At 44.1% G+C, this 12389-nt stretch overlaps 1 protein-coding gene across 1 annotated transcript in view; it reads right to left on the bottom strand.

The window, feature by feature from the left end:
• LOC123760856 (serine-rich adhesin for platelets) overlaps positions 1 to 12389 on the bottom strand; it is a 312965-nt gene that overhangs the window by 75623 nt on the left and 224953 nt on the right. Inside the window, 9 exon segments of the mRNA XM_069329888.1 lie at positions 1632 to 1764; positions 7247 to 7935; positions 7938 to 8330; positions 8333 to 8350; positions 8353 to 8569; positions 8571 to 8893; positions 8896 to 9111; positions 9114 to 9699; positions 9701 to 10813. Of these exon segments, the coding sequence (XP_069185989.1) occupies positions 1632 to 1764; positions 7247 to 7935; positions 7938 to 8330; positions 8333 to 8350; positions 8353 to 8569; positions 8571 to 8893; positions 8896 to 9111; positions 9114 to 9699; positions 9701 to 10813 (3688 nt within the window).

Raw genomic sequence — 12389 nt, 5'->3', positions numbered from 1 at the left:
ATTAAACTACTACACTATAGTATATCAAGTAGATATCAGGTATAGTGTCATATCAGGTACAAAGCTTCCTCAGATTATTGTATTGGTTGAGCAAAAAATATCTTTTCTTCTCCTATAGCAACAATTCCAGCAGTAGTGCTAGTCTCACGAGTTCTACAGCCCTGCTGTGGCTCTTTGCTATCTCCAGCCTCTACGTTGTCCTGCTGCTATTTATAACTTTATCTCAAAAATTACTACATAATGTTCCATAATTTATTGAGACTAAACACTGTATTGTCATTAACCCTTTCATATTCTCTCGACCTGACTTCTTTAGGTAAAGTTACCACGTGACACACTCTTCTCTCATACACACACCCATTACTAAAATGGTGACCTTTGAATGGCCAAATACACACTCATGATAGATTTGAGTGTGTTTTGTGGGCCTGTAATACATGCTCTTGCCTGGCCAGCTGCTCACTTGCCTTATTCAATGCTCCTGTCCATGAACCAAGCAGTGTTCGTAGTTCCTATGGAGCAGTGGCAGTTTGTTTGGACTAATGCCTCATGAGAGATTTTACCTAGGTTCCAACACTGTGCAGAGGGAGTTGTTTGGGCACCAATCCTTAACTATTCACCTCTGTTCACCCAACAACAATTCGGGGGGGGGGGGGCTAATTTGTAAACAAATTAGGAAGTAATATTCCTGTAAAAACAAGAAGTTGGGTAAGGTTTAAGATGAGCTTGTGAAATGGAAAATTTCAAGTCCATTAAGAGTCAGAAGTCCTCCTCTCCTATGCCCATCTGCGGAAAAAAGAGAGAGAGAGGACTGGTGTAATACCTGGGAATTTCTCACAGAAGACCTGCAATTGCTTATGGCATTTGCAACAGTCCAGGATGAGTTCCCAAAAAGAGTTAACAACAAGACACTGACACGCCAGTGGCCGAGACAATAACCAGAGGATATAAACTCTTCCACTATGACATCAAACTCTTGTGGTCAGGCATTGTCCTGCCCAAATGAAAGTCACTAGAGGGCATAGAACGCTATGGGTTACTACATCAAAATTTTTAAAAGATGAAATTCTCTGGGGCACCTCTACCCTTGAGATGTGTCAAGAATTATTAAGTGAATAAGGGAGTCGTATAATTGAATTGTGATAGTAGTATGGGGAAAGGAGTTTAATTGAAAGTGTGTGGAACTTAATACTAATTTCTTAAAATAACTGAACACTACCACACTACCCACAGGTTAATTACGTTAACAGTGTGTTTCACCATCAAAACTAAGCCAATAGGGAACTTGTCTCCTGCCACTTACAACGGCTACAAAAGTGCACTTGTGATAATTCTCTTTAGCACTAGCAATGTAAGGGTAATGGACTGGTGTACATCAGCCCACTGACAACACTTCTCTCAATCAAAACACAGGCACTAACACTAGTGATGATAATCTCTCTGAAAGTTAATTATTACCAGAGTGCACAGCAATGATATATCAACTCCTGGAAAAGATAGCATAGTAACATATGACAATAATAATCAATGTTATACAAATGGTCATCTGTACCATGTACTAATTGATCTCTATAATTATTTAACATTAATTTCTAAGCTGCAAAATAATAGAAACTTATAAATGTAATTACCTTTACGTTTTCGTCTACTTCGATGCATGGACCTAAGCTGAGAGTAATGATGACCAACTACCTCATCCTCCTCTGTTTCCGAGCTGCAACCCTCACTCGACTCCATCATCCCATCCAACAGATTAGCTCGAGCCTAAAACATTAAGTAATGATTAAAAGAAGGCATCAAAGCCTAAAATAGTATGCACACTTATCAATTATGGGGAGCCGATCGGCCGAGCGGACAGCACGCTGGACTTGTGATCCTGTGGTCCTGGGTTCGATCCTAGGCGCCGGCGAGAAACAATGGGCAGAGTTTTTTTCACCCTATGCCCCTGTTACCTAGCAGTAAAATAGGTACCTGGGTGTTAGTCAGCTGTCACTAGCTGCTTCCTGGAGGTGGAGGCCTGGTCGAGGACCGGGCCGCGGGGACACTAAAAAAAGCCCCGAAATCATCTCAAGATAAGATCACATACAGGCATACCTCAGAATAAGAGTTTAATCCGTTCCTGGAGACGCCTCGCCTTCCGAAAACTCGCATTCCGAAGTTAATTTCCCCATAAGAAATAAAGGGAAATGAATTAATCCGTTCTTGACTACCCCAAAAACCCCACATCAAACTAAATTTTTATACCTAATTTACCTAATTCATCTAAATAAACCTACAAAACTGTGTTCCAGTTATTACTTACCTTGCTGTCGAGTGCTGTAGGCGTATGGAAGATGGTGAGGAGGGGGGAGGAGGAGAGGAGTTACTGTTTGGAAGGGGAGTCCCCTTCCATAATCACATCACATAACCCCATGCCTTGTAACACTATGGATACCACTTCTCTTTCTAAATTTTTCAAACCAGCCCCTGCTTGCCTTAAACTCTTTCTTATCTGCATCACTCGTTGCAGGGGTATTCTTTAGAAGGTCTTCGTGCAACACCCTGGCTTTCTCACAAATAATGGCCTCCGAAACACTATCACCCCTCAACTCCTTGTCGTGTATCCAAATTAATAACAACTTTTCCACTTCTTCAAGTATTTGTGGTCTTTGTGCCGTTAATGTTCTTACTCCTTTTGCCACTTTAGCACCCATAATCTTATTTTTCTTCTTAAGTATAGTGCATATTGCTGATGTGGCTTTGTTGTACTGCCTACAAAGTTCAACAACACGTGTACCGTTCTCATGCTTCCGAATGATCTCTTGTTTCTCCTCTATTGTCATCCTCACATGAGCTTTCTGGCCTTTATCCTTACCACTGGCTTTCTTGGGACCCATGGTGAGATATATAATAACAAATTGTATAGACAAATCACCAAAAATCCAACAAAACACTGAAAATCCGCGAGAAGAATTGATGTGGGGGTAGTCACTGAGCGCGAGACAATAATAAACTGAGGGGCGGAGGGGCGACGAACGCGCTAGGTCGGCTGTACGCGTATCAACAAACTCGCGTCCAAACTCGCCTCCCGAAGTAACCCTCGCCTTCTGAGACAAATTTTTGGAGTAAATACACCTCGCCTTCCGAAAACCTCGCATACAGGGACAATCGCATTCCGAGGTACCACTGTACTCATATTAAACATGCTTGAAACTAATAATACTCTATACAATTTGATCAGCTTAACTGGCATAGCCATAATGCCAAATGAGGGTATGACCATTTTCTCTAACAATTAACTCCTAAAAGGTGTGGCTCTGAATTTGCATTCATGTTCGCCTATTTGTTTAAAATAGGCGAATAGCATTGAATGCAATGAGATGCCATTTTCAGGGTGTCCCGGAGACTCCCCGGAGCTTACCGGGCTGATATGTATGTATTAAACCGTGGCATCGGTCAATTACTATGCCTACCGGGGGATCACGAGCCACAACCTGGCCCCCGCAGAGACACACGAGGAGCAATGGCCTATAGAAACCCCTTGTGGTTGGAAGAATTCTATGTCTGCCATCGACCGGGTTAGGCACCCAGAAAGGTAGGCATCCCAAAACAAATGCCACCTGGTTAAAATTGCTACCGAAAGCTGAACTATCAAGCAGAACTCCCAATCCAAAACCAAGCAAACAAGCAAGACGTCACAACTGCCGCCATGCTGCTGTCTGCACAGCTCCCCCTCCCCGGGAGGGAAAGGGGAAGCCCCAAAACCCCACGCCAGCCATCCACCCCAGTCCTGAGGCTGAATATAAAAAACATGAATACCGCCTACAGGAGGGAGGAAGGGTTGCAAGGGAGCCTCCAGGACTCACCCATAAAATGGCATTTCATTACATTCAACACTGGTTTTCTGTGGAGAGCCCCTCGGGCTCCCTGGAGCTACCTAACCACAGAAAAATAAAAGAAGGATTTGAGGAGGCAGCTGCCACTTGCACCTCAACTCGAAGTCGAGACAACTGGCTGCAACCTGTGACCCAAAGCGACACACGCTCAACTAGGACCAGGAACATTGATGAAGTAATGGTTAAATGATTCCCAAACGTCAGCCCAAGACATATTACCAAAAATGGCAGCTAAAGTTGCAAATTTGCGAACGTCATGGGCACGAGGATAGACTGCAGGCTGGCGGGACCGAATAATCATGTGGATGACCTGGAAGACCCGAGCCCTGGAACAGGGAAGAATGGAAACCAGGTCAACCCAAAGCGCGTCCCCCACCCACCGAGACAACGCACGAGAAAGCTTGTAAAACAGAGTGGAAGTAACATCCACCCCGAACACAAGCTGCAGCGGTTCCACCTGCGCCGCACGATACACATCGATCGAGGGCTCGGGTAGGCGCTAAGACACTAAACTCCGAAAAACCCGAAGAGGAAGCCGGCGACGCAGCAGCCGATGCAAGGCCCCTGGAGGTTGAACCCAGTGATCGCGAGAGTGGCAGAGTGGTCCCCAAAGAAACCAGAAGAACTGCCAAAACCAGACCCGACCTGGCTGTAAAACAGTAAAGGCAAGTTCAGACTCCCACACAGCTATTCGAGTAACCAACATGTGACCCGGGAGTCACAAGCGGGTTACCACGACCCAGGTAAGGCATGTGAAAATATGAGGTGCTCGATTCAAGCCGAATGGAAGGCAATGAAGGTAAGCTTGTCGCCCCACGACAAAACTGAGCCAGTCTTTGAACCCCAAGATGAATCGGGACGTGCTAATATGAGTCACGGTGGTCCAGAGACACCATCCAAGCCACCGGGTCCAAAGAAGCTGGACCTGGGACAGAGTGGTCTTCTGAAAGGAGGGGCAAAAGACCCAGAGGGTCCAGACGGGACAAGTCCAGAATAAACCTCAGATCCGTACAGTCCCATTTCGGGACTGGAAACTGGCGTGAAACCCACCTGAAGGATAAGGTTGTTTCGATTACGCCCAAGCGTACCTGACAGAGAGCAAGAGAAGAGGCCTGTCCACGAACTCCGAACTCCCGAAGATGGGAAGCCACCTAATGCACCGCAGGCCGAAGGAAACAACCCGAAACACCCACAAAACGTGGGACCAGGCATAAGCAAACAGCGTGAATCCCCCCTCTCCATAAGGGCCGCTGGGCCGACGCCCCTTACGAGAAGCCGACTAACGTGCAGAGCGATCACCACCACACCGACCAGACGCTGCTGGCTTTGAAGGCAACATCAGTTCCAAAACTGGCACCACTGGCCTACCATGACCAAAGGAACCCCAAACCCTGGCACGATCCTTCTGGGAAAGACCCTCACGGCCACCCCGGAGAACCAACAAGTCAGACATAGGACAAGCGACAACTAGACGAAGCTGCCTCCATATACTGCACAACTGCAGAATTTGCTTCTCATGGGGGGACAGCCTTTTCTGGGATTGCCTGATATGTGCATCTTTGTAGCCCAGAGCCATCACAGCAAGGCTGATCTGGTAACTACATCAGAAATTTATCCATTTCTCTCTTGAAAAATTCTACTGTTTTTCCAACGATATTTCTATTAATTGGAAGACGGTTTAAGTCATCAGCCTCTGATGTTTACACTATGTTCTTTAATTATGTTAACGAACTATGGCATAGAATTTATTTTTACACTTCCAATCATATATCTCACTTCAGTGTGTTGTACATTCATTGTACAGATTTGGGACCTTACCTTCCAGTTCTTTCATGTGTATATCATGAGATCTCTCTCATTTTCATCCATTCCAAGGAGAACAATATGAATGCTTTCAGATAGTCACAGTAGTTCAAATGTTCTACATATTCTACAGTTATCTTGAGATGATTTCGGGGCTTTAGTGTCCCCGCGGCCCGGTCCTCGACCATCTTGAGGTTATCTTGAGAGGATTTCGGGGCTTTAGTGTCCCCGCGGCCCGGTCCTCGACCATCTTGAGGTTATCTTGAGAGGATTTCGGGGCTTTAGTGTCCCCGCGGCCCGGTCCTCGACCAGGCCTCCACCCCCACCCCCAGGAAGCAGCCCGTGACAGCTGACTAACACCCAGGTACCTATTTACTGCTAGGTAACAGGGGCATAGGGTGAAAGAAACTCTGCCCATTGTATCTCGCCGGCGCCCGGGATCGAACCCGGGACCACAGGACCACAAGTCCAGTGTGCTGTCCGCTCGGCCGACTGGCTCCCTAATGGTGCAGTAAAAGAACTGTTTATTTTAATACTAAGTGTAATAAGTACATTTCCTGACTGCCAATACATAGTACATAATTGCACTTACGGGGCTGTTACATATACCTCCCCATTTATTCTCTTCGTTTTCTGTTAAGACACTCAGAATTTTAGGATAAAGTTTTAAAGTTCAGTTTGCTATACACAGGTTTTAAATGTCAGGAATTTCTTTTTCAGTTTTGTTAAACAAAAGAGATTTTATACAAAATTTGAAAATAACCCGAGTTACTTGACAATTTATTGAAATATTTTAGTTCTGATTGCAGTTCTTGTGTCATCCATTGTTGACATTTAATAGCCATTTTGGTGGTGTGTGCGAAGGATGACAAAACTGTGGCTTTTTCCTGTCTTCTATGAGGATGATAAAGAGCATCAGTGCAAGGACCAAACCTTGTACCACCAAGATTTCATACTGTACTCAAGATGGATTTTGTTTTTAAGTCAATATTTATTAGAATTCAAATAGTTATTTCTCAATTCAAGTGCTTGTTCATTAAATTATTTCATTAAATTTGAATCATTAGGATAGGTAATGGAATATAATAATTTAAGCTGCACAAATCAATTTTGATGTGATAATACAGTATTTGGTGGTGACAACTCCACATTACTGGTAATAACCATTATAAATTTGAATTCATGTAAATGCTTTTATTTTTATTATTATTATGCATATAGGTATTTCCTAAATCAAATTCCCATTTACGTAGTTATATTAAATATTAATCAGAAAATTAAGCAATGACCCCATGATCATTTAGCCCATAACACTAACTAAAACAATGTCAGGGAAGGAAGCGTTCCCAACATGTTTTATGAAACAGCCTTCAAGACCATCATTATACCCAGTTCCTTGACCCACTAATGTGGGACAATGTACCTAATCTAGATTATCACTATACCCTAGTTTTATAATAAAATATGGAATGAATTACAACATTTTGTAATATTTAATCACAAGAAAACACAGTCAGAACTTTTGAATGATTTAGAATAAAGAGTAGAGTATTAAAGTTTTCACATACCTGTGGGTCCTGAAGATCTACGTGCGGCTGGACCCTGACCCAGCCAGTGCCCAGCCCAACTGTGTCGCCCGGACTAGTGGCTTCTAGCCCGGCATTGCCTCCAGGTCTTAATCTTCTCCTCTTCTCTTCCTCTTCCTCTACCTTTGCCATCCTCTGTAGCTCCTCTAACATCCCAGCAGGATTTTCACTTAAGCTGGGCAATTCACAGTAATCACTTTGTGGTCTCTTGGTACTAGACAAGCCCAGCGTTTCTTTAATGAAACTACGACGTTTACCTTCCAAGCTGCCTCCAAGAGGTTTACTGCAGCCATTTGAGATCTGTTTTAATAGCAATTGATTTGCATGAGCTGACGGAGGCTTAGGTAGGGCACGACTTGTTACGCGCTTGGGTACAGGTGGAGAATCTGTTAGACACACCTTGTGCTCTGGAACTGGTAACACATTACAAGTAAATGACATGCTAGTTGAACGGTGGGGCACAGGAGGACCACCAACCACTGGCAGTGTAGGTACATTGCTAACATTTTGGTCAGGCACTGGAGTGTGTTGACAAGGTCCATCTGCCGGTGTACTATATATTACTTTCTCGGTGATGGAATTTGTACCAGGAAGGTGCAAGGCACTCCTGATGGGCACCTTGGGAACATGAGTGAGTGGTACGTCCACTTCACAAGCAGGTATAACCTGAGGGCCAAACTAGATGACCGAGAAGGCACAGAAGGTACCGGTGGAGAAATGGCCGGCAAGACTGGAAGGGTAGACGGTGGCACAACTGGGAGGGAAGAGGTTGTAGCAGTAGAGGGACATCTGGCAGGAATACAGTTACTGCTGGTAGCACCTATTTGTGGGTCTTGTTGAAGACACGATTTTGGTTTTGCAGGGACAGGAGGGGGAACCTTGGCCTTGAGCGAACCTCGACTAGTGGGTTTCCATTGCTGCGATGGCAACGTTCGCATTGAAAATTCATCTGCAGTACTGCATATATCAGTAGAACTTTCTCTCGGTGATATTTTAGGAAATGTTCCCCGAAGTAGAACTGAAGCTAATGGAGATCCAGAGTTTTCAATTGTGTTCGCTATTTTAGTAAATCTCTAGAATGACTTTTAACTTTTCATCTTGTGCTTCTCTTTCTTTACAGTACTTGTGCTGTTCAGCAATGAAGCCAAGAACTGAGGCTAAAGCTTCTTTGTGTGTTCCTCCTGACTCTAAGTCTTGCAACTTTTCAATAGTTAATAATCCATCTGATGTAGCTAAGCTCTTCGACGATGCTGCTAAACTCTTATTACTTTCAAACTTAACAAGGCGGTAGAAATCTCTAGTAAAAAACAGTATCAACACACACATCATCAGCAAGCTCCTCCTCATGTTCCCCCACACTGGAGGTTTCCTGACTGGCTGCCTTCGATGCTTCTTGACCACCTGCCTCACTACTACAAAACGATACTCTCTTTAACTCGGGCAGATTACAAATCTGTTCACAAAAGTTTTCAAAGTCTGAACTGCACTTAGAAATCCCTTCAGAGCAGCACGACAGTTGCTCACTACTTGACCAAACGGGCCGGTTGATCGAACATCCCGATCTGGGAGACAAAACAACATGACTTTCTTTAGAATGATCTAGCTGCCAACTTTTGGTTAGCTCTTTTTGCTTGACCAATTTAAATCTAAATCTGCTTTAAAATAGGTAGCACCATTCCAGAGGAACTCATTATTGTCTTCCTCTAATTCTGGGGTAGCCTCCTGAATGGACGGCAGCGAGCCATGATGAGCACCACTAGTTCCCACACTCTCACTTCCCTCACCCTCCCCACATGCCCCACTCAGGTACTCCGAAGATAAGTCAAGTGACCAGTCCTCTAGCTCGCATGACTGTAGGTAGGAGAGAGGTACTTTCTCTGGTTATCTTCTAAAGGCCACAATTCTTCACTACTACCTGAAGTAGTGTGCTCTTCTTTTGCATACATCTGACTTCTTTTGAGACTGGCATGCCCTGATGATCGCTTTAAACTCCTACTTTTATTAGCTTCTTCTAAAACCACCTCTGTTGATGGAGACCTATCTGAGAGATCTTTTTCAGAAACATGTCTTTCTAAGCTAGTCAATGGTTTGGGATTATGAGCACTTCTTCTTTCTAAATATAACTGAGAATCGGAATAACAACGAACTGGTCTATCTCTCCGTACACAAGAAGTCACGTGATAACTATGTCTATATAAGCTTTCATTTTCTGGCTCTTGAATGGGTATAAAAAAACACATCTGAATTGTTGTCTTCTCATCGTATATAATGCGAAGCCCATCACAATACTCGGCATTAGCAGCCGAGGAAATTTTTCTTTCTTTAACCACGTTTCGTTCTAAGGAATTAGTATCGCTTTTATTGGACCCTTTTCTGGAAAGACTCTCTTTCATAGTATTTGTTAAGTCTTGATCTGTACATTCAACTGGAGTGGGGTGCAAGAGGTTCCTCTTGAACAGTGGTAACAGAACAAGTGGTAATACAATCCTTGACATCTGCTTGCACATCACTGGACATTGTGGAGTAACCCTCATCCTTAGTTGTTCCTTCCATAATTTCCTCACCTACGCTCGTCTCATTACCACAATTCTTTAAACTAACTTTGACAAGATTCTTGTTCAATACTACTTTGTTCTTATCCTCACATGATAATACTGATAAATCAAGGGTGAAGTCACTATTCTCAGTTTCTGTTAAGGATTTCATCAATTTTTCTTTTACTTGAAGTATACTACAAATTGTATCTGTATTAACACTATTCACTACTATATTTGCATTTTTCTCACATGGAGATTTACTTAACAACTCTTCATCATGGACAACTTTTATCTTTGCTTTATCAAAGGCAAGGTTATCAAGTTTGGCATGAAATATTTTGCAGTTTTTCTGGTCAGGAGAGTTAGTGAAGCTGGTACTTACAGATTCAACAGACAGAGGTGAAAACTTGCTGGAAGGAGAGTCGCTGTCGGGAAGGGGAGTCGCACACATCCGTGTTTCACACGATCTCTCGCACCCATTAGAAGCATAACTAACTCCGGTCTCTCTTGAAAAAATAATGGCATGTGAATCATAAGAGGATTGAACTGGAGATTCTGAGATGCTGCTACTACTAGTACTTGCTCTCCCTACTTCAGACATTACTTGGTCTGGCTGACTCCAAATATTGGATCCATCACATATTCTTGGAGTTACTGCTGAATCTTGGGTATTTACAACTGCTGTGCCCTGAGGAGAGGTGGTAGCACTAAGAGAGGTGATTATATCATACCAACAAGTAGTTGTGGAGGAATTTGTGGTAGTGATTGTCGTTGTTGTAGATGCTAATCTTTCCTGAGGGGTATAGCAATCTTCTCCTAATCGAACACTACTAGACGTGGTGGTATTGTGATCTGTTAGTGAGAGTGTGGTTGGAATACTGGTGTCTGATAACATGTGGAGGCTGGAGTGAAAGTGACCCTGGGAGGAAGTGTGGTCACCCAGGTGACTTCTGCTGCTCTCTTCTACATGCCATGAAGCAACCCATCCCTCTGATGGCCACACCTCATTCTCCTGTTTACAAAGACAAAGTCACCACATCATTTGACTTTATTCATGGATCATTATTTGTTTGAGCATAGAGTATGCAATGGCACCACTAAAACTAAATTTATATAAAATTAAATAAAAATTTGCATAATTCACAATTAAAAAACTTTAAGGCACTCATTGTTATATAGCATGAATAACTTGAAGAGACATCAATTCTTAATAATCACGACTATGATAGCGTCAGTACAATAGCCAGAAAATGACACTGCTTCATACACGAAACATCAAAAGCCATCTTTTATAATAATGGAAGGCTGATTGAACAGATTAGTATGCTGACAATGAAGTAGAGAAACATCTAGTTCAGAGCAGACTTTACTGCTGGTGACATATACCTTTAAGGACTTTATCAAGTATAAGTAAGGGTTAAATAAAGTCCTGCAGGAGATATTCCATCTAAAAATAAGTCTACTCTCAACTCTGTTTCTAAACATTAACAATGTTACCTCCACGTTCAAAAAACCAACTTTGAATGTAATGAAACGCCATTTTCTGGGTGAGCCCCAGAGGTTCCCTGGAGCTATAGGACTTCATCAAAAGACTAAGGAAAGAAGGGGACTTAACCGGGAGGTGGTCGGTGCTCCACAACTCAACTCAAAGTCGAGACAGGCTGCAGCCGCCGACCCAAAGCGACACAGGCCCGACTGGGCCCAGGAACGTTAACGAGATAGCGTGCAGCCAGGACCCTGTTTGACCGTCAAAAACCTCGTGCCTGAATGTCAGCCCAGGACATGTTCCCAAAGATGGCAGCATGAGCAGCGAACTTACAAATGTCATGGGCACGGGGATAGACCGCAGGCTGGCTAAACTTAATAACCCTGCGGACGACCTGAGAGACCCGTACCCACGAACAGGGAAGAAAGGAAACCTGGATCAACCAAAAGCGCATCCCAGGACACAGAAGCCGTGGCGCGCAAATAACGGCGAAGGGTCACAACCGGACACAACAAATGACGCACCCCCGGCCTGACCAACCAAGCATCAACAACCCAAGGACCCCTCTGGAAAGCAGCAGTCCCATTCTTCACCAGAAAAGAAGGAGACTGCTGCAGACAAATAAACCTATCTCCACAACCATAAGAGCAGAAACCCTTGCGCTGGAGGAGAGCATGAAGCCCCCCGACCCGACCCCCAGAGGCCAAGGCCAACAGGAAAAAGAGCCTTCGAAAAACAATCCTGAACCAAAGGGGTCACAACAAATTGAGGAGAAGAGATATAGGAGAGCACTCTGTCCAAAGACCAGGACGGCTCAGGCAGCACATGAGCAGGCTGGAGATGGAACAACGCACGAGACAGCTTGCAAAACGGCGCAGAAGTAACTTCTATACCGAAAGCAAGCTGAAGCGGCTCCGCCAGCACTGCACGATACGAGGCATCAGTATTCAGCATAAGATGGCAGTTCTGGAACAACCACGAGAGAAAGGACAACACCACCCAAACCGAAAGCGAAGTACAAGGACGAAGAGTCAAAAGGAAACGGAAGGACTGCCAGGAAACTTCATACTGCTGCCGAAATGAAGCCCGCAGGTTGGACACC

Source organism: Procambarus clarkii, chromosome 3 (assembly GCF_040958095.1).
Source record: "Procambarus clarkii isolate CNS0578487 chromosome 3, FALCON_Pclarkii_2.0, whole genome shotgun sequence".
Classification (NCBI taxonomy): domain Eukaryota; kingdom Metazoa; phylum Arthropoda; class Malacostraca; order Decapoda; family Cambaridae; genus Procambarus; species Procambarus clarkii.
Note: the sequence above shows the minus strand (reverse complement) of the source record. Positions and strands in the feature narration are given on the sequence as shown.